General features: G+C 41.8%; 1 protein-coding gene across 3 annotated transcripts in view; it reads left to right on the top strand.

Moving 5' to 3' along the window:
* GALM (galactose mutarotase) overlaps positions 1–26894 on the top strand; it is a 116368-nt gene that overhangs the window by 8619 nt on the left and 80855 nt on the right. For 2 of the 3 annotated variants that reach the window (XM_030311266.1, XM_032592698.1), the window contains exon 2: positions 2466–2559. The exons of the other annotated variant lie outside the window; for it this stretch is intronic. In XM_030311266.1, the coding sequence (XP_030167126.1) occupies positions 2556–2559 (4 nt within the window). In that variant the 5' untranslated portion in view covers positions 2466–2555. The remainder of the gene's footprint in view (positions 1–2465; positions 2560–26894) is intronic. 3 annotated transcript variants of the gene reach the window in all.

Below are 26894 nucleotides of genomic sequence, written 5' to 3'. Positions count from 1 at the left end.
GTGTGTGTGTGTGTGTGTGTGTATACCTGTTCAGAGAAGGCCCTCAATAAATACTTGCTAAATAAATCAGTGAATACATGCATGATCCTGAAAACACAGACTCTTATCAGTCAAAGTTTAGTTTCAGAGAACAGAATCCATTCCAGTTAGTTTAAGCTGGAGGTATTAAAGTCCTTTAAGAATAATGGAGAGTAGTACTAGAATGATTCTCAAAACCCCACCTCAGAACTAGGATACCAAAAGAGCTGTGCTCTCCCTCACTCAGACCTGACAGCTGCAGAACTGCACCAACACGGCCGCTGTCTGGCAGCCACCAGAATCCACTTCCACAGCCAGCCCCAGAGTCCTACGCTACTAACCATCACCCGAACCTGCAAAATGGATGCCCCACCCCAAGCTTCCCAATGGTCACAAAGCGAATGACTGAACGCTAGAACCTATACGGAAGAGACAATGCCTCCGCGATCCTGGCAGCAGAGAGGCAGCCTTCCAGGGCTTCCGTGGAAGCCTCTGCTAATTGTTGAAACCTAAGTACTTCCATGGTAATAGCTGCAAGAGAGTCTGGAGGGTGTCATTTGTGCTTATCAGCCTCTGCAGCACAGGAAGCATACTCCAAAGCGAGAAGGAGGATGTAATGACTGCCAGGTGCAATCCTCTGTATCCTCCACACTCACCTAAAGAAATCGACCTGTTTTCTTAGATTGGTGCTTTCAAACTTCAATGTGCATATAAATCACCTGGGAATCTTATGAAAATGCAGATTCCGACTCAGTAAATTGGCATAGAGCCTACAATTTTGCATTTCTAACAAGCTTCCAAGTGCTGCTGCTGCTGCTGATGTTGAAGACCACATTTCGCACAGCAGCATGTTAGATACGTCTCCTCCACCAGGCTGCCCAGTGAATGCGGTGTGCTGAGGTAATGATTCCCTTCATCCCTTGGGACAGCTAGGTGAGGCTACGGGCACACACAGACTCCAAGCCAGTTGGCTCCAGCTTCCCTCAGTGTGTCATGCAAGTACTAATATTTTTTCCCTGTACTGTGATGTGGGAAGCATTGAACTATTTGAATAAACATGTCAGTTACTGAGTCTTCGCAAGTAGTGGCCAATTCATGTGCTCTTTCTGGAATCTTTTAAAAATATTAACTTCTTGCAACAAGTTTAGAGAACTAAAGGTATCTGTAGTCAACTTACATATCACCAAGTCAACTCTTATAATGAAGATTTAGAGTGAGAAAAGATAATATTGGTATATCATGTTATCTCAAGCAAGGTCTTTAAGATGGCTTCAGCTCTTCTGCCAATGACATCAAAATGACCTAGGGAGGGAGAGGAGAGAAAGTCAATCTGCTTGATTATTTCTAGAGTGCAATGGTTTTTTGCACAAAAGAAGGGGAAATTTATAAAAACAATATTTGGAACTGTTTCTTCATAAATACCAATGTGTACATCTGCAATTTAGACCTAGAAAATCTGTGTGTGTGTGTGTGTGTGTGTGTGTGTGTCCTGCAGACAGTAAGACAAACTCTAATCCTTTTAAACCAGGTGAGGCAACAGTTTTAGTTAGTCAAATTGAGTTGTTGTTTTTTTCACAAGCAGCAACTTTTCAACCACTCCTTAAATCCCTTCTCTGTCCCCAACCTCCCAGCCTTATCAACCAGCTAGAAGTGGAGCAACTCAAAGTGTAGTTGTTGGGTAAGAAAAGAAAAGAGAGGGGCGCCTGGGTGGCTTGGTCGGTTAAGCGTCCGACTTCGGCTCACGTCATGATCTCACCGTCCGTGAGTTCAAGCCCCGCGTCGGGCTCTGTGCTGACCGCTCAGAGCCTGCAGCCTGTTTCAGATTCTGTGACTCCCTCTCTCTCTGCCCCTCCCCTGTTCATGCTCTGTCGCTCTCTGTCTCAAAAATAAATAAACGTTAAAAAAATTAAAAAAAAAAAAAAGGAAAAGAAAAGAGAGAATTTTGTAGTCATAGCCTTACACGGAGAGCAAGCCTGCGAGACCTGTGGTGTGGGGTCCTGAATGGTTGGGGCACCATGGCTGTTGTAGGCCCAGGGATGGAGGGCAAGGAGCTGAGATCCCCAAAGATAAATTTCACCCAGTTCACAACTTCAAAAGATTAAGTCTGCCCAGTATTGTTGTGGGGAAGGAAGATTGCCAGTGACCTCCAGATTACCAAGCCCCAGCCTTAGAAATTCAAATAGAAGACAGAGAAGAGTGGGTTAAAGGAGATAAATGATCTAGAAATGAAATGGTCTGAAGAATCAGGCTTGTATTGATTGCTGTTTACTGTATTCCTGGTTCTTTGAAGGGATCTAATTGTGACATGCCAGACATCCCCACAATTCAATCCTGAGACAGATTCAGTGATTCATAATCCAGTTGACATCATTGCCACATTGGGAATGAATCGATTCTTACTTTTAGACACCCACAGCTACAACATCAATTCTCTTCTGCATTTTCAGCTGGACCTACAGCCACCTCACTAAAGACTGCATTCCCAGCCCCCTTTGTAGCCGGGTGTGGCCACGTGACAACGTTCTCGCCAGCGCAATATGAGTAGGTAGGATGGTGGAACTTAAATCCCTTCTCTGTCTGCATGATTTGCTTAAAAAAGATATTGTTTGCCTCCATGTTCTCTCTTTCCCTTCCCACATGCTGGAGTGCAGATGTGGGATTGAATTAGCTTTCACCATGCAGAACACTATAAAAGATGGCAGAGCAGCAAAATCGAAGGCACTAGGTCCCTGGATGATTTTTATGGAGCAAAGCCACTCCGCGGCCTGAACCACATACTTCCAGACTGGTACATGAGAAAGACGAACTTCTGTTTCGCTTTTATGCCTTAGTTTGGGATCTCTTGGTAATGACAGTGTCTAGCCTGTACCTAACATACCTATGTTAGCCCCTCCAGGGAGGGATACAGGATTGCTGGAAACCACAGCTTAAAAGAATACAGATTCTTTTACACTTTACAATTTTGTGCCATATACACATATTTCCTAGTTATTAAAAATTCATCAGTTGAGGCACCTGGGTGGCTCAGTCGGTTGAGCGTCTGACTTTGGCTCAGGTCATGGTCTCACGGTGTGTGAGTCGGAGCCCCACATCGGGCTCATTGCTGTTGGCACAGAGCCCACCTCAGATCCTCTGCCCCCCTTTCTCTACCCCTCCCCAGCTTGCTCTCTCTCTCTCTCTCTCTCTCAAAAATAAACATTAAAAAAATTTTTTTTAATTCATCAACTCATTAATTTGTTAGTGCCTTTGTATCCTTGTCAAATTAAACAAAAACTAGAGTTACCTTGCTAGAGAACTCTCAACACAAAATTACAGCATTAGAAACTGGTTAAAGGCAAATTTTAATTGGCTTTGAGAAACTAATAATAATAATTAATGTATTTTGCCAAAGTTAATGTTTATAAGGTCCCCCTACCAAGTTTAAGAGTCGTTAAAAACAATAATACCCTTTACTGAGGTCATTTTACTCATGAGAAATTAATTCAAACTAATACAGAAGCCATCTGTATGAAAATTTTCATAATGTTGTGATATCTAAGAGTGGGGAAATCGTTACATAAATCGTGATCATCAACTGGATGAAATAAGTGATAATTATAAAAAACTTGTAAAGGGGTGCCTGGGTGGCTCAGTCGGTTAAGTGTCCGACTTCAGCTCAGGTCACGATCTCGCAGTCCGTGAGTTCGAGCCCCGCGTCGGGCTCTGGGCTGATGGCTCAGAGCCTGGAGCCTGATTCCGATTCTGTGTCTCCCTCTCTCTCTGCCCCTCCCCCATTCATGCTCTGTCTGTCTCTGTCTCAAAAATAAATAAAACGTTAAAAAAAAATTTTTTTAACTTGTAAAAATAAAAAAGAATTTAATAGTTGTTAAAAAGCATAATGTGTGTGTGTGCGCGTGTGTGTGTGTGCACGCGCGTACAAGGGTTTCTCAACCCTGGCACTACCGTACTATTGACATTTTGGATTGGATAATTCTTTTTTTGAGAGGGAGCTACACACTGTAGTATGTTTGTTGAACAGCCTGCTCCCTAGATGCCACTAGCACCGACCTGTCCCTAACAGGGACAATCAAAATGTCTGCAGACCTTCCCAACTGTCTCCTGGGGGACAATCTCCCCTAGCTGAGAATCCTTAGTAGATGAATTATGTGTATCGTGCATATTCTGTGATCGTGGTTATATAAAATATAGGCACCTATGGACAAAGGTGGAAGGAAATTTAGAAAAATTAAAAAGATGGAGCTCCTGGGTGGCTCAGTTGGTTAAGCGACGGACTTCGGCTGAGGTCATGATCTCGCGGTTCGCGAGTTCAAGCACCATGTCAGGCTCTGTGCTGACAGCTCAGAGCCTGGAGCCTGCTTCAGATTCTGTGTCTCCCCACTTTTTGCCCCTCCCCTCCCACTCTCTCTCTTTCTCAAAAAATAAATGAACAAAAAAAATTTTTTTAAAGAAAAATTAGGGGCACCTGGGTGGCTCAGTCAGTCAAGCGTCCAACTTCTGCTCAGGTCATGATCTCCCAGTTCGTAAGTTTGAGTCCCGCGTCGGGCTCTGTGCTGATAGCTTGGAGCCTGGAGCCTGCTTCGGATTCTGTGTCTCCCTCTCTCTCTGCCCCTCCCCTGCTCATGCTCTGTCTCTCTAAAATAAATCAATGTTAAAGAAAAATTAAAAAGACATCTTTAACAGGGTGATGAAATTACTGAAGCTTTAAAAATTTTTTTTTTTCAATGTTTATTTATTTTTGGGACAGAGAGAGACAGAGCATGAACGGGGGAGGGGCAGAGAGAGAGGGAAACACAGAATCGGAAGCAGGCTCCAGGCTCTGAGCCATCAGCCCAGAGCCTGACGCGGGGCTCGAACTCGCGGAGCGCGAGATCGTGACCTGGCTGAAGTCGGACGCTTAACCGACTGCGCCACCCAGGCGCCCCTACTGAAGCTTTTAAACATTCTCTTTAATATTTTGGCAATAAAAATATTAAGAGGGTTAAAATAAAACTGAGTACTGTTATGATTCACAAACTCTTCTTAAGAGTTTTAATCTTTAAAGATTATTATACATTTCATTATTAGAGATAATTTTCTTTTTTTGTTGTTAATTTTGAAAGTTTTTATTTTAATTCCAGTTAGTTAACATACAGTGTTATATTAGTTTCAGGTGTACAATATAGTGATTCAGCACTTCCATACATCACCCTGTGCTTATCACAAGTGCACTTCTTAGTCCCTCCCCATCACCTATTTCACCCATCCTGTCATCCCCTCCCCTCTGGTAACCATCAGTTTGTTCTCTATAGTTTAAAAAAAAAAAAAAAAAAGTCTCTTCCTTGGTTTGTCTGTCTTCCTCTTTGCTCATTTGTTTTGTTTATTGAATTCCACATATGTGTGGAATCATATGGTGTTTGTCTTTGACTGACATTTCATTACCATCATACTCTCTAGCTGCATCCATGTCATTATAAATGGCAAGAGATAATTTTCACCTTCCCACTATAGTCTTATCATCAAAAGAAATTCCTCAGATGGTTGCAAAATCATTTTTAAGGGAGCCAAACTGATAGGTGATTCAGATGCGAAAGGACACAATGACCCATTAATACTGGAAATGATTCTTATTCTGCAGAATGCTTCTTGGAGCTAGCCCACATTCAAAATTCCCACTGATTTCAAAAGAAACTTTGTGCAAGAAAAAAAAAATGAATTGAGAATTATTTCATCACCGATCCCTATGATTTGAGTAAGAACTTAATGTTGTGTTTGGCTTCAACAAGAAAGTCACTGAAAATATTTGGACGATGCCCAATGTAAAAAAAAAAAAATGTATTAGGGATTACAGCATCTAATATGCAGAATACTTTACAGCACTTGTCTTATATAATGGATGTGAACACAAGAAATAGAACCTCAGTTATGAACATGTGCTGAGTAATAGGGCAAGTGTATAATATAGGACAAAGTGTAGGCTACTCTAACACTGTAGGATTCGGAAAGAAAAAAACCATTGTCAACACTTATACAGCCATTCTCTTCCTTGCTCCATTAGTACAGATGATTAAAATGATTTTTGCAAGTCTCAAAGACATTGTTCTGAAAAGGAATCTGTCTGAGAGGCAGGTGATCCGGTGGACTTACTAAGCTTTGGCACAGGTGGGGATGTGGGTAGCTGATACATACCTTCTCCTGCTCTGCGATGTAAATTTGAATCTATAAACAAATACAGGGGTGTTTGACACTTGATTCAGTGAGTTACATTCGGAGCCTTGGAGAATTTGGAGGCTGAGAAAGAAAGGAAAAGAGAAGATTTCAAGCAAGAATCTGGGAGAGCAGAGTGGAAGGCATGGTTTCTCACCTCTCCACGTCTACTCCACCCCGACCTACCTGTTCCTATGGACCCACTCGGTCCTTGCAAAAAGAAGTGTTAGAATTAGAAGCTGATGGGGTGCCTGGGTGGCTCACTCACGTAAGCGTCTGACTCTTGGCCTCAGCTCAGGTCATGATCTCACGCTTCACGGGTTCCAGCCCTGTGTTGGGCTCTGTGCTGACAGTGCAGAGCCTGCTTGGGATTCTCTCTCTCCTTCTCTCTGCCCCTCCCCCACCTGTGCTCTCTGTCTCAAAATAAATAAATAAACTTTAAAAAAAGAAGAAGAAGCTGAAACTTTCTTATGATACTTCATTGGATTGGGCACACACAGTGCTGTTTTGAGACCCAGGTAAGAAAGGACAGAGTGGGCTGAGGGCATTGTCTTCATTTCTGAGTGGATGGAGCAAATCATGCCTACCAAGTGCCTGTAGGTCAGAGCAGCAGAAAAGCAGAATTTACATGGCAGGTCCTAGCAACACGGTGGGTGCCTCCTTCAAATAGATTTTGAAGAAGGACTTCCACCAGGAGATGGACCACCACAGGAACATGAGCACGTTTGTTCCTAAGCACATGTAAGAAACTCATTCACAACCCCCAAATTAATTAGTGAAGATTTTATGGGGGAAAGTTATTGAAGTCTTTTAGGTGGGCGTGTATTGTTAATGTGACTTCTTTGGTTTCCATGGGCTGAACAGGTGTGAGAACATTCCAACTACAGCTGGTTTACCACAAGAAAATTCCCCACTCATTCCCAATTTTATATTCCATAGGTACTCCTCACTTTATAAAATTGTATTTCAGAAAAGTTGACTATAAATAAAATGTAAAGCAAGTAATTTTTTCTCATAGGTAGCTATTTTTGGTATAATTTACATACAAGGTAATCATTAAATTATTTTCTAGTGGAGGAAAAAATTCCAATAAATGGGACTGAAAACTTTTGATAAAGGGGGACATTGAAATGAAATGCCAGGCTGGGCATTGACAAGTCAATAGGGGCACATGCCCTACTCAAATTATTCCTCTGCTATTAGCCTCTGCCAGTCTCCATGTTCACAATTACCAGATTAAAAAAAATTTTTGTTAATGTGTTTATTTGTTTTTGAGAGAGAGAGAGACAGAGTGCAAGTGAGAAAGGGGCCGATAGCGAGGGAAACATAGAATCTGAATGCTGTCCGCACAGAGCCTGACATGCGGCTTAAACTCGTGAACCATGAAATCATGGCCTGAGCCGAAGTCGGATACTCAACCGACTGAGCCACCCAAGTGCCGCCACAACTACCAGATTTTTAAGCTGGTATTTACGGAGTCTAAAGAATGAGACTGTAATCGCATCATTTCTGCAGGTGCTATGGTCATCACACCAAATGAAAATTTACTTAAAATTATGTAGAACAGGGGCGCCTGGCTGGCTCAGTCGGTAGAGCACATGACTGTTGATCTCTGGGTTGTGAGTTTGAGCCTCACACTGGGTATAGAGATTACTTTAAAAAAACCTTTTAAGTGCTCGCTTCAGCAGCACATATACTAAAAAAAATCTTTCAAGAAAATTATGCAGAATAAATCAGTTCCATCTTTATTCCAAAAGCTTAGAATGTTCGAGTGCTATACTCCCTATTAGGGGCCATGCCGGTCACCACACAAGGATGAGATTCTAATCCATTAGTGGCACATGAACCTGTTATGGACATCTCTTGTTTTTAACAGTCTGATTCCTCCCCTTTATGTCAGAACTCTTCTTTCCTGGGAGGAACCCACTCCCCTGTCTTAGGTGGGGCTGAACTCTCACTCACATGGCCATCGTCGCAGAAGTGTGCAAGCGACTAAGGCAGGCCAGTCAGAGTTCCTTGTTTCTTCAGTGTCATTGCTCATTTCAGAGATGTATATGTAACCCAGCAGAACATATCAGAATTGCTTCCAGGAGTTTTTGGTCAGAACTATTCGGAAAGATTCTCCTTTTCGTTAGATCTGCTAAGCTGGGAGCATAGGCATCTGGGGCTGAAGAAGCCCAGAATGAAATTGCAAGAGATAAGCAGAGCTAGGAAACAGGCCTGATGACACCATTTGAACTCCTGGATCCAGTTATGCCTGAAGCCAGATTCGTGATGTCTCCCCTTTCTTCTCCTACCATCCATTCTGGAGGAGGAGGCTCAATGACTTCAATCCCAAATCAATTTCCCTGGCTCATCAAGAGTAAAAACTCCTACCACTTCCCAGTCCTGGGTTCCTGGGATTTGCTTCTGGGCAGTGGTGCCAGTAAAGCAGCCGGTGAGGCAATAAGAGTGTGCAAGCACACGGTTCTTTACTTTCATTCACTTGGGTCAAAGTCAGGGAGAGAACAGTGTAGAAGTATCTAGAAGCCCTCTCAAGCCCACAGGATCTAGGTAATACTTTTTATAAACAAATAATTTTCCTAATGACATTATTCTTTTATCTGTGATCAAATCACTTCCAAAACTCCCCTCCAGATAGTCTCCCACGGTTTAGTTAGCTACACTACCTGTGGCTTTGCTGCTAATTGTTACTTAATTTTTTGCATGTGCTCTTTGTCATTATCACAAAGATGTCCCATCGTCAGAAGACCTGTGGGTAGGGGTGCCTGGCTGGTTCAGTCCACAGAGCACACGACTCTTGATCTTGGGGTTGTGAATTTGAGTCCCACGTTGGGTGTAGAGATTACTTAAAAAAAAAAAAAAGAAAGAAAGAAAGAACACTTGTGGAGAAAGAGCACATCACAACTTTAATGAAGCTTGAACCATCCCAAGTTCAATCCCCACTGTGTGCTTGGCTCCTCTTGCCTTTGTGTTCACAAAAGCAGATATTCTGCAGTTCCTGCCCATTTTCCTTGTTTTGTCTCCAAAGCTTTTGGCTGACATGTTCACTTTGCCCTGAATTTACTGCTTTAACTTATTTTATCTTCACTGGCTAATGCAGATAGCTTTTCTTCCTCCTACATGATAGATTATCTCCATGAATTTCTCTTTTGTTTTTAAACTTTTTAATGTTTACTTTTAAGAGAGAGAGAGAGAGAGAGAGAGAGAGACAGAGTGTGAGTGGGGGAGGGGCAGAGAGAGAGAGGGAGACACAGAATCCAAAGCAGACTCCAGGCTCTGAGCTGTTAGCACAGAGCCCGACACAGGGCTGGAACTCACAAACCTCAAGATCTGAGCCGAAGTTGGACGCTTAACTGACTAAGCCACCCAGGCGCCCTCCGTGAATTTCTCTTTTAGACCAAAATTGTCCATTCAACCCCCTGAACCTCCCAACTTTTATGAGCCAATAAATTCTTTTCCTTAGGCCTGTTTAAGTAGGGTTTCTTTCACTGACAAGTGATTCAAGCTCCTACCACGATGTGCTGACCCATTAAACCATTCTCGGGGGTTTTCCTTCCTACAGCCAGTTATTAGGATATTTGCTATCGCAGTTCCTGAGATTCAAAATGAGGTCAATTGGGAAAATGAAGGAAAACATTCTAGTGTGGCCACACACCTGTGCTTTCTCCCGAACGCTAGTAAAATAACAGTAAAAGAATACAGCAAAGAGGTATTCGCCCCAACAAGAAAAAATTGGAGAGGAAACAGAAACAAAGACGATTCAACAAGCTTCTAAAAGATGAAAAGTGAATGGAGAAGTAATAACTAACCCAATGGAACAGAGGAAGTTGAAATCCAAGCATCTCAGAGGGGGATTTCCAGTGAATAATGAGCTAGAAACTGAGAGTCTGGGTGCTTGGACCACAAAAGGTAGAAGTGTAGGTGAACTCTAAAAGTAACAGGATTGGTGAGCTCTATGTGGAAAACGGTTGGACCTCTAGTCCCAGGTCCCCTTCTCCACGCTAAGGAGCCAGAGAAATGCCACCTCACAGGAGAATGGAGGTTTATCTTCTGGGAAAATTAACCCAAGAAGCTCTGGACTTGGAGACTAAGCCACATGCAGGATGAGGACCAGTCATTGAGTTAAAAACTGGAGTATTAGGTAAGAAGTTAGCACTGACCTATTAGCTTAGGTCAGGTATGTCCCTGTCCCCTGCTCGTATGCACTCAGAGATTCTCCTCTGAAGAAACTAGACAGTCCCAGAGGAAAGACCTCCAGACACTGACATTAGAGAGTCCCCAAATAATAAGGCTGGTTCTGGACCCAGGGCCCCTACAGCAAGGCTCTTCAGGCAATAAACCTTGTCAATGCACCTGGAGCTCCCAAAGAGCTTTTTCATGAATCAGTCTTAAAGATTAGTGGCCAGCCAAGGAAGCCAGACATTTGAGGAAAACCTGGAATATGAAAGAAATATCCCCAAGCAAACAGAAAATGGCAGCCAGAGAGTCCTTGACCCTGGAAAGAGTAAAGTCGAGTTACAGTCACTGCTTCTGAGGATGTTTGATCAGCAGAGTGAGCACTACTGTGCCCGAAAAGTCCCATATCACTAGGATCACATTCAGTTGCAAGTGTCAAAACCAGGCCATTCTCATATAACAAGAAGTTAAAAGTATTCAGCAATAGGCTGCTGGAACTCAAGCTCCAAGTTCAAAGATCTTTGCTTTGAAAAGCACCTGGAATATGGTAGGGTTCAATAAATATTGATGAAATGAACGAATCTCTTCCTCTTTACTCCTTGGTCCCCTACCTCAACTCCTGCCTCTTTAAAAAAAATTTTTTTGGGGGGGGGTGCCTGGGTGGCTCAGTCGGTTGAGCGTCCGACTTCAGCTCGGGTCATGATCTCACAGTCTGTGAGTTCGAGCCCCGCGTCAGGCTCTGTGCTGACAGCTCAGAGCCCGGGGCCTGTTTCAGATTCTGTGTCTCCCTCTCTCTCTGCCCCTCCCCCGTTCATGCTCTGTCTCTCTCTGTCTCAAAAATAAATAAATGTTAAAAAAATTTAAAAAAAAATTTTTTTTTAATGTTTATTTATTTGTATGAGAGAGAGTGTGTGTGAGCAGGAGAGGGAGACACAGAATCCAAAGCAGTCTCCAGGCTCTGAGCTGTCAGCACAGAGCCCCACGTGGGGCTTGAACTCATGGACCATGAGATCATGACCTGAGCCGGAGTCAGATGCTCAACTGACTGAGCCACCCAGACACCCCTCACCTCCCACTGTTTGAAGAAAACTGTAACATCTCAGGCATATGAGGGACTTCTTACGAAAATGGAATTGTCTTCTAGTTCCCATTCTGCGCTACAGTATTTTCACATTGTCCAGCCAGCAAAGAGTATTATCCACCTTCTGCAACTCTCTGAATGACTAGGCTTTTTAAAATTTATGCCCCCCAAAATGTGATGAAGAAAAATAAATTGCACAGCCTTTCCTTCTGCCACTGCTGCTGGTTGCTTATGAATAGATCCTTAGTGACCACTGTCACCAGGAAACCACTCCTGTGTTCTTTAGGCTGAAGTGTTAAGGAAAAGGAGGTACAGCAGTTACAGTAGACTGTGGTTAGAAGACCAGACAAGACATGGGTCTGAAGCAGGGCATTTTTAAATATTTTAAAAATGTTTATTTTTGAGAGAGAGACAGAGGCAGAGAGAGGGGGAGACAGAGAATCTAAAGCAGGCTCCAGGCTCCCAGCTATCAGCACAGAGCCCAATACGGGGTTCTAACTCACGAACGGTAAGATCATGACCTGAGCAGAAGTCGGACGCCTAACTGACTAAGCCACCCAGGTGCCCCTGAAGCAGGGCCTTTTTAAACAGCATTTTGACATAGCCAGGTCCAAATAGCCTGTAAAATGTAAAATCACTATCTTTAAAATGCACCAAGTAATGGACGCAGCCTACGTTCTTGACCTTAGCCTACCCCCTCTCAGCACCATTATCAAGACACTGTTTTTTAATTTAATGATGATTTTTGGAACTTAGAATAATAGATCCTGTTTGATATATATTTTTTTCAGCCTAATTATATATCAGATCAAGATCAAAGATCACATAATCATGAGGTCTACAGGAAGTAAGTATCTCTCCTCTAGTCTAGGCCAGTATTTCTCACCATTAGAAAAAAAAAAATCTTTCTCCTCTTTCAGTAAATACAAGGATCTCAACTCCTATAGAAATTCATTTCCTACTGGCCAAGGAGACTTTGTCAAGCTTTACTTTCTTTGGTTACAATATGAAATTTGTTGAACTGGCCAACCCAAAGTCTCTCTGTGTTAGCTTTTGAGCGGTCTCTGGGATAATTCAGTCACCAGGGTAGGTGCTCGGTGATGTCCTGAGGATAGTGGTTCAATGATGGGGACGGCAAGGTAGTGGGGGAGAGGGACCTCAGATCCGGGTGGTATCCGGGACCCTTGCTGGTCTCTACTGGGAACGGCTGGCGTGGTCTTGTCCCTACATGATGAATTCTGAGTGCAAATGTTCCCTCCTCTCTGGCCATATGAGATATTAGGCAACCATCACTGATGAAGCTGCTGACTTTGTCTATTTGTTTTCAGTCACAAAAATCTCCACGTGTGTGGCTCTTTGTCCTGGCGCAGGTGTGCTGCTACATGTTTAACAACTGTCTATTTCCAGGGGCGCCTGGGTGACTCTGTCAATTAGGTGTCCCGACTCTTGGTTTTGGCTCAGGTCATGATCTCACGGATTCCTAAGCCCCATGTTGGGCTCTGCGCCGACAGCTCAGAGCCTACTTGGGATTCTCTCTCTCCCTTTCTCTCTCCCCCTCCCCTGCTCATGCTATAAGTAAATAAATAAACAAACAAACTTTTAAAAACCCCACAACTGTCTATTTCCAACTCACATCGTGTCCTCAGGCCCATAACTGCACAGGGCACTCCCTAGGGTGCCTCTTCTGGGACTGTGTATTTGTTACTCTGGCTATGCCCTCATGAATCCTCTTGAATCTCTGGCTGCTATGGAAGACAAGAGTGTCTCAAAGATCTCCTAGTGGTTTTCTCTGGTCTCTGGCTAAGTGGAGATGAGAGCCTGTGGTAGCTACGAGTAGACAGGGACTCCAGAGAGTTACATTGAGTAGATCCACGGTGGTGTCCCCACACCCACCCCTTCGGCCCTCTTCTCACGCAAGACTGTCACTGGCCAAGCGAGGGAGAAACTGAGAGAACAGGAAACTTTGCTTTCCCCTCCTGGTCTCAGCCTCCGGTAGCTGCACATCCATCTTGAGGGCCCCATTCACTTTTCAACAAATATTTACTATTGTCCTTTATGTACAAGGTACACACTGTGTATTTCAGGGAGTGCAATAGTGAACAAAAACCACGATCCTCATTTGTTCTCTGAGATTATAATCTAGTGCAGGAGAGGAGATGTGTATACACATTATGATTTTTTTATGTTTAATTATTTTGAAAGAGAGAGAGCGGGGAAGGGGAAGAGAGACAGGGAGAGAGAGAATTCAAAGCAGACTCCATGCTGTCAGTGCAGAGCCTGATGTGGGGCTTGAACCCACAAACCATGAGATCATAACCTGAGCCAAAGTCAAACGCTTAACTGACTGAGCCACCCAGGTGCCCACAAATTATGATTTTTTAGTGTTACTACCTTGTGTCAAAAGTTTCTAAAGGCAGATGAATCAAATCTCTTGTGTGGTCCTATCCCTCAAATACGTTGTAAGCATCTCTCATAGCTCACACAGCTTGCATTTGGATTAGTAGTAATTTGTAATTTAAAGAGATATGTTAGTCAGCATTAAAAGATATATAGACAACATGGAAAAATAAAAATGGTTAATTTGTTAAGGTGATGGAATTATGGGTGACTTTCCCACAATAGTTTTGATTTATATCACCATTACATAGTGATGTTTATGAACTTTTTATGCTTTAAGAAAAGAAGGCTAAAAATTATTGTCATCCACAACCTAGTGCCAGAGACTGATTCCCAAGTTTGCCTAGGTAAATCTCTGAATTAATCTCCTGAGGAGCTGAGAACTCTGTAGAACAGAGAACACTTCTAGACTTACATGGTCATAGCAACATATTTTAAAACAACTTAAGGACATTTTATGTATCATACATAACCCAAAATACAGTTTTTAAATGGTAAGTATCAAACCTTTGAAAAGTGATGTGCTCAGAATACAAAATCATACAAAACTCAGTTGTATTTCTATGCACCAACACTGAAATATCTGAAAAAGAAATCTAGACAACAGTCCCATTTACAATAGCATCAGAAACAATGAAATACTTTGGAATAAATTAACCAAGGAGGTGAAAACTATAAGGGCTCACAAACAATGAGATCATGACCTGAGCCAAAGTTGAACGCTTAACTGACCGAGCCCCCCAGGCGCCCACAAACTATGATTTTTTTAATGTTACTACCTTGTGTCAAAAGAGGACATGGAAACTATAAGACTTTGATGCAAGAAACTGAGAAGACACACGTAAGTGGAAAGATGTCCTGGGCTAATGGATTGGAAGACCTATTATTATTAAATTGTTCATACTATCTAAAACCATCTATAGATTCAGTACAATCCCTATCAAGATTCCAATGGCATTTGGCATTTGTCACAGGAAAAAAAAAGTCCTAAAATTTGTACGGAACCACAAAAGACCTCAAATAGCCAAAGCAATCTTGAGAAAGAAGAACAAAGCTGTAGGCATCATGCCTGCCTTATTTCAAACTATGTTAGAAAGGTATAGTAATCAAATAGTATAGTCCTGGCATAAAAATAGACACATAAACTAATGGAACAGAATCAAGAGCCCAGAAAAAAACCATGTATCAATGGCCAACTAATATTTGACAAGGGAGCCAAGAACACTCATTGGGGAGAGGACCGTCTCTTCAATAGATGGCTTTGGGAAAATTGGATAACCAATCATGAAAATGAACGAAATCAGATCCCTTACACCACTCACAAAAATTAACTTGACATGGATTGAAGACTTAAAGGTAAGGCCTGAAACTATAAAACTCTTAGAATTAAAACATAGCAGGGCGGGGAGGGGGAGGTGCACCTGGGTGGCTCTGTTAGTGCCCGACTTCGGCTCCGGTCATGATCTCGTGGTTCACGGGTTCGAGTCCCGTGTCGGGCTCCGTGCTGACAGCTCAAAGCCTGGAGCCTGCTTCAGACTCTGTGTCCCCTTCTCTCTCTGCCCCTTCCCAGCTTGCACTCTGTCCCTCTCTCAAAAATAAATTAAAAAAAAAAAAAACATAGGGGAAAAGTTCCTTGCCATTGTTCTTGGCAGCGATTTTTTAGATATGATACCAAGAGCACAAACAACAAAAGTAAAAATAAACCAGTGGGACTACATCAAACTAAAAAGCTTCTGCACAGCAAAAGAAACAATCAACAAAATGAAAAAGCAATCTATGGAAGGGCAGTAGCAATGACCAACAGGTATGTGAAAAGATGCTCAACATCGCTAATCAAGGAATGCAAATCAAAACCATAGTGAGATATATATCACTTCACATCTGTTAGAAAGGCTATTTTCTTTTTCTTTTTTTATTTTTTCTTAATTTAAATTTTAGTCAACATACAGTGCAATATTGGTTTCAGGAGGAGAATTCAGTGGTTCATCACTTACATACAATGCCCAGTGCTCATCACAAGTGCCGCCTTAGTACCCATCACCCACCTCCCACCCACTTGCCCTCCATCAACCCACAGTTTGTTCTCTATCATTAAGAGCCTCTTGTGGATTCTTCCTCTCCCTTCTCCCCCCTCCCTTCCCATATGTTCATCTGTTTTGTTTCTTAAATTCCACATATGAGTGAAATCATATGGTATTTGTTCTTTATCTGATTGACTTATTTCGCTTAGCATTATACACTCTAGCTCCATCCTTGTCATTGCAAATGGCAAGATTTCATTCTTTCTGATGGCTGAGTAGAAAGGCTGTTTTCAAAAAGACAAGAGATAAGTGCTAGTGCGGGTGTGGAGAAAAGGAGGGAAGCTTTGTGCACTGTCAGAAGGAATGTGAATCGGTACAGCCAGTATGGGAAAACAGTTGGAGGTTCCTCAAAACATTAGAACTCCCGGGGCGCTTGGGTGGCTCAGTTGGTTAAGCACCCAACTTCGGCTCAGGTCATGGTCTCACGGTTCTTGAGTTCGAGCCCCACATTGGGCTCTCTCTGCTGACAGCTCAGAGCTTGGAGTCTGCTCCGGATTCTGCCTCCCTCTCTCCCCCTCCCCTGCTCCATTCTCTCCCTCCCTCTCTCTGTCTCTCTTTCTCTCTCAAAAATAAATAAACATTAACAAAAATTTTTTTTAATTGGAACTACCATATGATCAAGCAATCCCACTTCTGGGTATACATCTGAAGGAAATAAAATCACTATCTCAAAGAGACATCTGTACTTCTGGGTTCACTGCAGCATTACTCACAATATCCAAGAGATGGAAACAACATCTGTGCATAGATGAATCGATAAAGAACACACACACACACACACACACACACACACAGACACGCACGATATCATCCAGCCACGAAAAAGGAAGTCCTGCCATTTGCCACAACATGGATGGACCTTGAGGGCATTATGCTATGTGAAGTAAATCAGACAAAGAAAGACAAATACTATATGATTTCCCTAAGACGTGGAATCTAAAGAAACCTAAATGCTACAAAGAGAGTAGAGCAGTGATTGCCAGGGACTGGGAGATGGGGAAATAGGGGGATGTTGATCAGAGGGTACAAACTTCCAGGGATAAGATGAATAAGTTCTGAGCATCTAATGTACAGCATGGTGACTCTAGTTAACAATACTGTATTATACACTTGAAAGTTGCTAAAAGAGTAGATGTTAAGCGTTCTTGCCAAAAAACCAAAAAGGTAACTTTGTGAAGTGATGACAGAGGTATTGACTAACCCCATTGTGGTAGTCACTTTAACAGTATACTCATGTAGCAAGTCATCATCTCATTGCACACCCTAAAAATGTGCTGATAGAACTCTTTTCTCAAGACTCATTTTGCTTTGTTGTTGTTGTTGTTGTTGTTACTGGTGGTTAACAGTCCCACATGGGCACACTAACTGCCAGTGAACTAGAGAGTCTCCTTAGGGAAACGGATGTCAGCAGCAACACAATCTGCTAATTTACCAATGATCATTACCCTGATGACCCATATTTAACAATTAATAGTCTAAACCAAGCGTCGTCAAATGGGGATCGGGCTGTACTGAAACCAAGCAACGTGGGACGCCTGGGTGGCTCAGTAGGTTAAGTGTCTGAATCTTGATTTCAGCTCAGGTCACAATGTCACGGTTTGTGGGACTGAGCCCCGAGTCGGGCTCTGTGTGGACAGCACGGAGCTTGCTTGGAATTCTCTCTCTCTCTCTCTCTCTCTCTCCCTCTCCCTCTCTCTCTCTCTCTGCCCCTTCCCCAGCTCACATTCTCTTTAAAAAATAAACATTTTTTTAAACAAAAATAAATAAATAAAACCAGGAAACAAGCCTCTGAGACTTTGGCAGCCATCAAGGCAAACATTCCCTCCTGCTTACAATTCCCTCAGGACTCTCACGGATTTCCATTTCCCCGAAAAGGCAAGGGGCCAGCAGCAGTCTGCTTCCTCCTCCACTGTTCTCAGCCCTCACTCTGGTCTCTCTGTGACCCAAGACTTTCAGGGAAGTGCTTAGGTGGTAGAGATCTCTGTTTCAGAAGGTGACAAGACAGGGAGTGGCTCTGAATCTGTTATAGTGGTGTTGCGTAATCCTCCGTGGCTTCACAGAGTGTCCTGTACTCGGTATAGTTACCTGACTGGGAAAAAAAATCAGTAATAAAAATAGCATCTAATGTATTGAGAACATAACACATGCCAAGCACTTTGTCAAACACTTTATATTTATTAACTCACATAATCCTTACCGCAACCCTGGCAGATAAGTGTTCTTACTGTCCCATTTCACCAACGAGGACAATGAGGCCAGGAGGTTAAAGAACTTGCCTAAAGTTACACAGCTGGTAAATAATTGTTAGAATCAGGTTTTCTTACACTGTAAGCAATAGAGACCTGTTTGAGTTGATCGGCTCCCCCTCCTGCACAAAAAGGAGATTTAAGAACAGTTCCTGTTACCAGGAACCCAAGGGTAGGAACATCAGGCATCAAGATGCACTTGAATCAGGAATTCGAAATCTGCTGGGAACAGTGTGAATTCCCAGAATTCATGTTGGCGGTTAAAAGTCCATCTGTGTCTTCCTTTCTGTCTTTCGTCCTCGAGGTCTCTTGCTTCATTCTCTGCACATCTTCTTCTGTTTCCTTCTTTTCTATGCTGGTGGCATTGGCTCTGCTGCTCCATATGTGCAGAGCCAAATATAGTTGCCCCCACCCACCCACCATAGCTTCCGAGTTTGCTTGTTTTCAATCCAGGTGGTAACAGCTCCAAATATTTGGAGAGGCAATTTGATTAATCCTGTTTCCTCCTCTGATCCAATCAAATATGTCCAGGCAGGCCACCACACAGCATAAACATGATTATAGGGTACATTCCTGGGGGTGGTTCTCAGAAAAGGAGGCTTTGGTCTGGGGAGACTCCCAGAATGTGTATTCTCCAGTGCTTGAGATCGGATTAGAACCCAGGTCTCTGTAACTCCAGAGCCAGAGTTCTTCACTACCACGTGATTCTGAAAGAAGGAAAGTGACTACCTATGGGATTTCCACACTGCTAAAATCATAGCAAACGATGTTTGGTAACGCTTGATTTATTAAACTGGATGAAGTTTCACTACAATATTCCATATACTTTTGTGTATCTCAAATATCTCATTATTTAAAAGGCCAAAGCAGGGGCGCCTGGGTGGCTCAGTTGGTTAAGCATCTGACTTCAGCTCCAGGGATGATCTCACGGTTTGTGAGTTTGAGCCCCAAGGCGGGCTCGGTGCTGACCGCTCAGGGCCTGGAACCTGCTTCAGATTCTGTGTCTCCCTCTCTCTCTGCCCCTCCCCCACTTGTCCACTCTGTCTCCCTCTCTCTCAAAAATTATTAAACATTTAAAAAAGTTAAATTAAAATAAAAAGGCCAAAGCATTGGGAACAACAAGAAAACAAAGCACACACTGCCCAGTGGCTTCTGGAAGTTTCTAGTCCACAGTGTCCAGGAGCTTGAAGTGCTGCTGATGTGCAACAAATTTTATTGTACAGGGATTACCCACAGCGTCTCCTCCAAGAACCTCAAAGCTATTGTGGAAAGAGCAGCCCAGTTGGCCATCAGAGTCACCACTCCGAATGCCAGGCTAGGCAGTGAAGAAAATGACACATAGCTTAGGTGAATGACACATTTGTGTTAATAAAAGCAAAAAACTACAGGAGCACCTGGGTGGCTCAGTCCATTGAACATCTGACTTTGGCTCAGGTCAGGATCTCATGGTTTGTGAGTTCAAGCCTCATGTCAGGCTTTGTGCTGATAGCTAAAGAAAGCCCCTCCCACCTAGCACTCTTTCAAAAATAAACATTAAAAAAATTTTTTTTGAAAACCCATATAACCACAAAAAAATAAAAATAAATAAAATAAGATGTTAAAGCATCATAAAACATTAAGATTTTAGAAAAAAATTCAAAAAGTGATTATGGACTTCTATTTTTAGCCATATAGCGTCCTGTCTATTCAGAGTAACTCTCCCAGTAAAGAACACCTAAAAATGCTGGATAAAGTATTTCTTTTTTAAAAACACACATTAAAAAAAAAAAAAAGCAGTTCTTTAAAAAATTTTTTTTTCAACGTTTATTTATTTTTGGGACAGAGAGAGACAGAGCATGAACGGGGGAGGGGCAGAGAGAGAGGGAGACACAGAATCGGAAACAGGCTCCAGGCTCCGAGCCATCAGCCCAGAGCCCGACGCGGGGCTCGAACTCACGGACCGCGAGATCGTGACCTGGCTGAAGTCGGACGCTTAACCGACTGCGCCACCCAGCCGCCCGAAAGCAGTTCTTTTAAATGCGTGGTCAAGTTGGCTGGAATGCCAAGGAAATCCGTGGGGGCCAGAGAAGTTACGTGGTGAGTGTCTGTCCTGAGCCATCTGCTGATCCCTGGTGACCTAATACTCGAGCTTTAATAAACCTCTTGAGTGTGAGGGCTGCAGGAGAAAAGCCTGAGTTTTTTACGAGATGGGAAATCAGAACAGAAACCCTCAACGCTGGAATGCTCTAAGATAACCCACTAAATGGATGACATAAGGAAAAAAAAAAAAAACTAACCTAGTGAAGTGCAATGAGGAAATCCTCATCTGGTTTAGCACTGAGATCTCCAAACCCACAAACCAGGTACTATCACACAAATCCTGGGCACCCATCCTGCCTCTGTGGCCTGAAACCCCCCAATCTGACAACTTAGCTCAAGTGGTCCGAGACTGCCAGTACTCCCAAGCGTTTAGCAGGTACAAAAAAAATTTCTCTTTGCTGGGACCACACTTTAAACCCAGGCCTCAGAGAATTTCCACAAAGTTCCAAAGACCGTGACCTCACCTCCGTGAGTGAAAGTCCGCAGAAAAAACAAATGGCAAAATCTGCCTCTACCACAAATACAAATGGAAACACGTGTCTTTTTCATAAACAAGACATCATAAAGCTATCAATTCTCTCAAGGTGATTTATAGATTCGGTACAATTCTGAATCATAGGTTTTTTCCATTGAATTTTACAAGTCTCTTCTTGCATGTAGATGGAAGAGCAGGGGCCAAGTATAGCCAAGACACTCCTGAAACACAGATGCAGAGGTTTGTCCTACTGAATATTAAGACCTATTATAAAGCTATAATATTGAAGACTTTGTGGTATTAACCCAGAGACAATAGACCAGCAGAACAGACTAGATAACCCAGAAATAGGTTTTCAAGTGGAGACCCGATATATAATACACCCAGCACCACGACAGGTCATAGAGACATGCACACAGTAGGATTGCATTTATATGAAAGTTGAAAACACGCAAAATCACTCTGGAAAATTGTATGGAGTTTCCTCAGAAAATTAAAACTAGCATTACCCTACAACCCAGCAATAGCACTGGTAGGAATTAATGCAAAGGATACAGGAGTGCTGATTCATAGGGGCACGTGTACCCCAATGTTTATAGCAGCGCTATAAATTGGTTGTAGGGAAATTCTATTTTTAATTTTTTGAGGAACCTCCACACAATTTTCCAGAGTGATTTTGCCTGTTTTCAACTTTCGTATAAATGCACTCCTACATTTTGGCTATCAATAGCCAAATTATGGAAAGAGCCCAAATGTCCATTAACTGATGAATGGATAAAGAAGATGTGGTATATATATATATATATATATATATATATATATACACACACACACACACACACACACACAAAACACACACACACACACAATGGAATACTACTCAGTGATGAAAAACAATGAAATCTTGCCATTTGCAACAATGTGGGTGGAATTGGAGGGTATTATGCTAAGTAAAATAAGTCAATCAGAGAAACACAATATCATATATTTTCATTTATGTGTGGAATTTGAGAAACTTAACAGAAGACCATCAGGGAAGGGAAGGAAGAAAAATAGTTACAGAGAGGGAGGCAAACCACAAGAGACTCTTAAATACAGAGAACAAACTGATGGTTGATGGGGGTGGGGGGCCAGGGAGGTGGGAAAAATGGGAGATGGGCATTGAGCAGGGCACTTGTTGGGATGAGCAATGTAAGTGATGAATCATGGGAATCTACTCCCGAGGCCAAGAGCACACTGTATACACTGTATGTTAGCTAACTTGACAATAAATTGTATTAAAAATTTTTTTAATAAAAAAAGAAGAAAACAGGCAAAATCAAGCAGTATATTATTTAGGGATACATGAGTATCTGGTAAAATTATTTTTAAAAACAGGAAATGAAATGCAAACTTTCACACCCCCAGGGCTTGGGGAGAATAGGATTGTGGAGTTGCTAGCAGCCATCTAAAGCGTTGGTCCTTCTTACACTGAGTGGGGAGTACAGAGGTGTTCAATTTATTATTAAACTTTAAATTGTACAAATATATATGCTCTTTTGTTTTAATATCTTCATATTTTTAATTTAAAAGGTAACTTGAATTCATTTTTAAAACAATTAAATTAGAAACAACTAGAAAATGCCTAAATGATACAGAATTAAACTATCAGTGCTGTATACAACTCATATAAATTGACCAGATAAATACAAAGACCATGTTAGAAAATGGCACAGTAGTTGAGAATAGATAAATTCAAGCAAGATAAATATAAATAGAAGATAAACATATAGAGTAAAAAAAAAAAAAAACCTAGTAGTAAAAAGAAATTAAAACTTAATATTTTCATGTCTTAAATTTTTAAAAAGATTAAACCCACATTCATTTTTGGCACTGTACTGCTGATAGGCAGGTAAATTAGTACAAATTTGTGAAAAGCAATTTATCAATACCTATCAAGAGTCCTAAAGTGTTTATACCCTTTGGTTAAATAATACCACTTCTGGGAATCTGTTCTATAGACATTATTCTTATACATCAACAATTATTTTTTGTTACAGAGAGGATAATATTTACTGAATGCTTATGCCACATGCTAAGTATGGTGCTAAACCGTATGAATAGGTGGTGTCATTAATCCCAGTCCCACAAATAAGGGGACTTGAGCTAAGTTACTGCCCAGATTACTCAGCTGGAGATACTAGGGCCCAATCCAATCCCAGGCAGTGTGATTCTAGAACCTCTATTTATAAGTTCCACACTATACTGGAGCATTGGAGCACTGTTTCTAATTGTCAAAACAAAACAGAGCATTTCTTGGGATGCCTGGCTGGCTCAGCTGGTGGAGCCACTCTTGATCTCGGGGTTGTGAGTTCAAGTCCCACGGTGGGTGTAGAGATTACTTAAGAATAAAGTCTTGGGGTGCCTGGGTGGCTCAGTCGGTTGAGCATCCGACTTCGGCTCAGGTCATGATCTTGCAGTCTGTGAGTTCAAGCCCCACGTCGGGTTCTGTGCTGACAGCTCAGAACCTGGAGCCCGCTTCTGATTCTGTGTCTCCCTCTCTCTCTGTCGCTCCCCTGCTCATGCTCTGTCTCTCTCTGTCTCTCAAAGGTGAATAAATGTTTTAAAAAACAATTTTTTTTTGAAGAATAAAGTCTTAAAAAAAAAAACAAACCAGAACACTTCTTACCAATCCATTAGACAGTGTGAGACAGTTATTCCTGGGGAAGAAATGAAGGGGAAAAAAACTAGCAACAACACCAAATAGCACAATAAAGTATGGTACTACATTTATGGGCAATAAGAAGGGGAAATTACTCATTTCAGAAAAATGTTAATACATGGGAGAATATGCATCTTAGAATTGAAGAAATGTGGCATCATGTTTCAGTGCAAATGTATTACTGTTAAACTAAAAATGAAAGTCCTACTTATGGTAAATCAATAGCATCATCTTAGTAAGCAAAGGAGAACACTTTTGCATTTCTATTTTACATTAGTGTTAATAGATAAGACATTCACATTGTCCAAACAAGTATAAAAATATACACAGTAGAAAGTCTCCCTCCCTCTCTGTCCCAGATCCAGTCTGTTCCAGTCTGTTCCCTAACCCCAACACAGCTCATCAATACCAGTAGTTTCTTGGTTAGCCTTCCAGGGGACTGTTCCTGGTCAAAGAGGACAATTGTTGTCCTTTTCCTTTTTTACACACATAATGAAATACTACACACATTTTTTCAGGAGGTCGATTTTTTCGTTTAGTCTATCTTGATGAAGATCTTTCTAAATCAAGACCAAAAGCACTTACTCATTCTTTTTGATAGCTGTAGAGTATTCCAAAGTAGCTGTGCCATAAATTATTTAACAAAACCTATATTAATTGACATGTGTTGCTTCCAGTTTTTTGCTATTATGAAAAAAATGCTGCAATGAATAATATTTCTTAGATCTTATCTCTAGAAATCATTGTTAAAAGTAGAATGCTGGCAGGGGCACCTGGGTGGCTGGGTCGGTTGAGCGTCTGACTCTTGATTTCTGCTCAGGTCATGATCCCAGAGTCATGGGATTGAGCCCCACATTGGGTTCTGTGCTGAGCATGGAGCCTGCTTAAGATTTTCTCACTCTCCCTCTGCCCTTCTCCCCCGCTCACACTCTCTCTCTCTCTCAAATAAATAAATAAATAAATAAATAAATAAAAAGAGGGGCGCCTGGGTGGCGCAGTCGGTTAAGCGTCCGACTTCAGCCAGGTCACGATCTCGCGGTCCGGGAGTTCGAGCCCCGCGTCAGGCTCTGGGCGGATGGCTCGGAGCCTGGAGCCTGTTTCCGATTCTGTGTCTCCCTCTCTCTCTGCCCCTCCCCCGTTCAAGCTCTGTCTCTCTCTGTCCCAAAAATAAATAAAAAAAAAAAAAAAAAAACGTTGAAAATAAATAAATAAATAAATAAATAAATAAATAAATAAAAAGGAAAGTAGAATGCTAGGTCCAAATGCATATCCATGTATAGTTTTGATGGATACTACCAATCCCTAATGCACTTATACCATTAGGTCTTCCTATCCAAGAACATGCCCTGCTTTCCCATTTGCCCCAGCCTTCTCTTGTGGAGGACAACACATTTTGGAAGAACTACTTTTCAAAAGCAATGCGTATACACAGAACTGTATATATCAATGGTTTCAGTTATGTGAATAAAAGGCGGGGGTCAGAGTAAAAGGAAATAATTCTTTATGTCAACATTAACTAATCTATCAGGGCAGGTGGGATTATGGGTTACCTCTGTAGCCTTTATCCTTTTCTGCATTTTTCTTGCTTTATTTTGTTTTGAAAGAATGAACATGATTAGTTTTTAATTTTTTTTCGTAAATCTTTATTTATTTTTGAGAGACAGAAACCGAGCACAAACAGGAGAGGGACAGTGAGAGAGAAACAGAATCGGAAGCAGGCTCCAGGTTCCAAGCTGTCAGCACAGGGCCTGATGCGGGGCTCAAACTCACAAACTGCCAGATCATGACCTGAGATGAAGTCGGACACCCAACCGACTGAGCCATCCAGGTGCCCCAAGTATCATTAGTTTTTAAATAGGGCTCAAGTGTCATCTGACCCAATCTTTTGCCTTTAGTCTGCCAAGATGAAACAACTAACACAAAACATTTAAGTGACAGGCTTGGGGTCACGTTAAACTATTCATCTTGGTTAGAGGACAGTTCAAGGCTCCTGCCTCCCAGCATGGGACTTTTTCTTCCCCCACTTCCCATACCTCTCTGCGTTATTTGGCAACAACGGAGGTTTGGGTTACTTTGTAAAGTTTGGGAAAGTGGACTCCATACATTTCATTCTGTTTTTATGGGGTGTTTTCAAGCTTGATTTAGTGCTGAGTTTTGATAGAATTCTAGGCTGTGTTTTGAAAATGAGGTCAGCACATCCCTGTGATAAATGTCTCCTCAGAATTCCAGGTATAGGATGAGCACTGGGTGTTGTATGTAAGCCAATGTGACAATAAATTATATTAAAAAAAAAAAAAGAATTCCAGGTATCGCTATCACTTTCTTGAAGACTAAACTGAATACAGTTCAATCTGGCCAACTCCCACTCTGATACCATATCTTTGCTGCCCAAATGTGCACTTGGATCTTCGAAAGTGAGGTCTACCTGCACTATAAAAAACTATATAAGACTTTTGCTTGGCAAAATCTGGCTCAATTTTATGATCTATAGCCCTGAGGCAATAAATACATTGGAAATTCTACGTTTCCAGGAAAGACATTGAGAGAAAAGGTGATGCATGATAGAGCATAGGAAGCAGGTGGAACCATGAATATGTGGGCTTTCTAGAAGCCTGAAAAGGAAGCACAAATCTGCAGTTATACAAAGAAAAAAAATTTAAGCTCTACACTCACAGTGAGGCTTGAACTCACCACACTCAGATCAAGAGTCGTATGTTCCACTGACTGAGCCACCCAGGTGCCCTTTTTTTTTTTTTCTTTTTTCTTTTAAGTAAGCTCTTCACCCAATATGGAAGAAAAAACATTTATATTTGAAATCTCGGGTTAGTCAGTAACTTTTCAAAGTAGTAAGACTTCACATTATTCATCAGGGGGAAAAAAAGCAAGATAAACCCATGAAAGATTGGCCCAGAGAATTAGGTACTTTGAGATGAAATTGTAAAGTGTCTAGATAAAGCAAATTCCCTTTTTGTTCTGACTGCACCTATATCAAGTGACAAGTTCATGAAAGACCAATAAAGAAGCAGCTATATCCTTGCTCTGAGTTTGACCTTTCTCAGAGAAGAATGTGGTTTTGCTAAAATAAGAAAAGAATCTATTAAGGTCATGCTGTACTTGATTGTTATCTTACAAAATTTGGCAGAAATTTTGCCCTGAACCCTATCAGCTGTGCTGACAATCCCATAGAAGAATTTATTTAAACTGGTGCCACCATTGCTGATGCGGAATCTCATTTTAGAAAATTTGACAGTCTTGTGAAACCACAGTCTAGAGATGTACAATTTGATTTTCTATGGGACAATTTAAATCAGAATTTCTGAAGGGAAAAATTCTAACACAGAGACTCATTGAAGGAACAATTTACTGAACATTTCCTTTAGGGGATATTTGCTATGTGGTATAAATTACTTTCCCCTCTTTGGTCAATTCTGATAACAATTCTTTGTATGGAACA

The sequence above is a fragment of the Lynx canadensis genome, chromosome A3 (assembly GCF_007474595.2).
Source record: "Lynx canadensis isolate LIC74 chromosome A3, mLynCan4.pri.v2, whole genome shotgun sequence".
Lineage (NCBI taxonomy): Eukaryota > Metazoa > Chordata > Mammalia > Carnivora > Felidae > Lynx > Lynx canadensis.
This window is presented reverse-complemented; position numbering and strand designations above follow the sequence as displayed.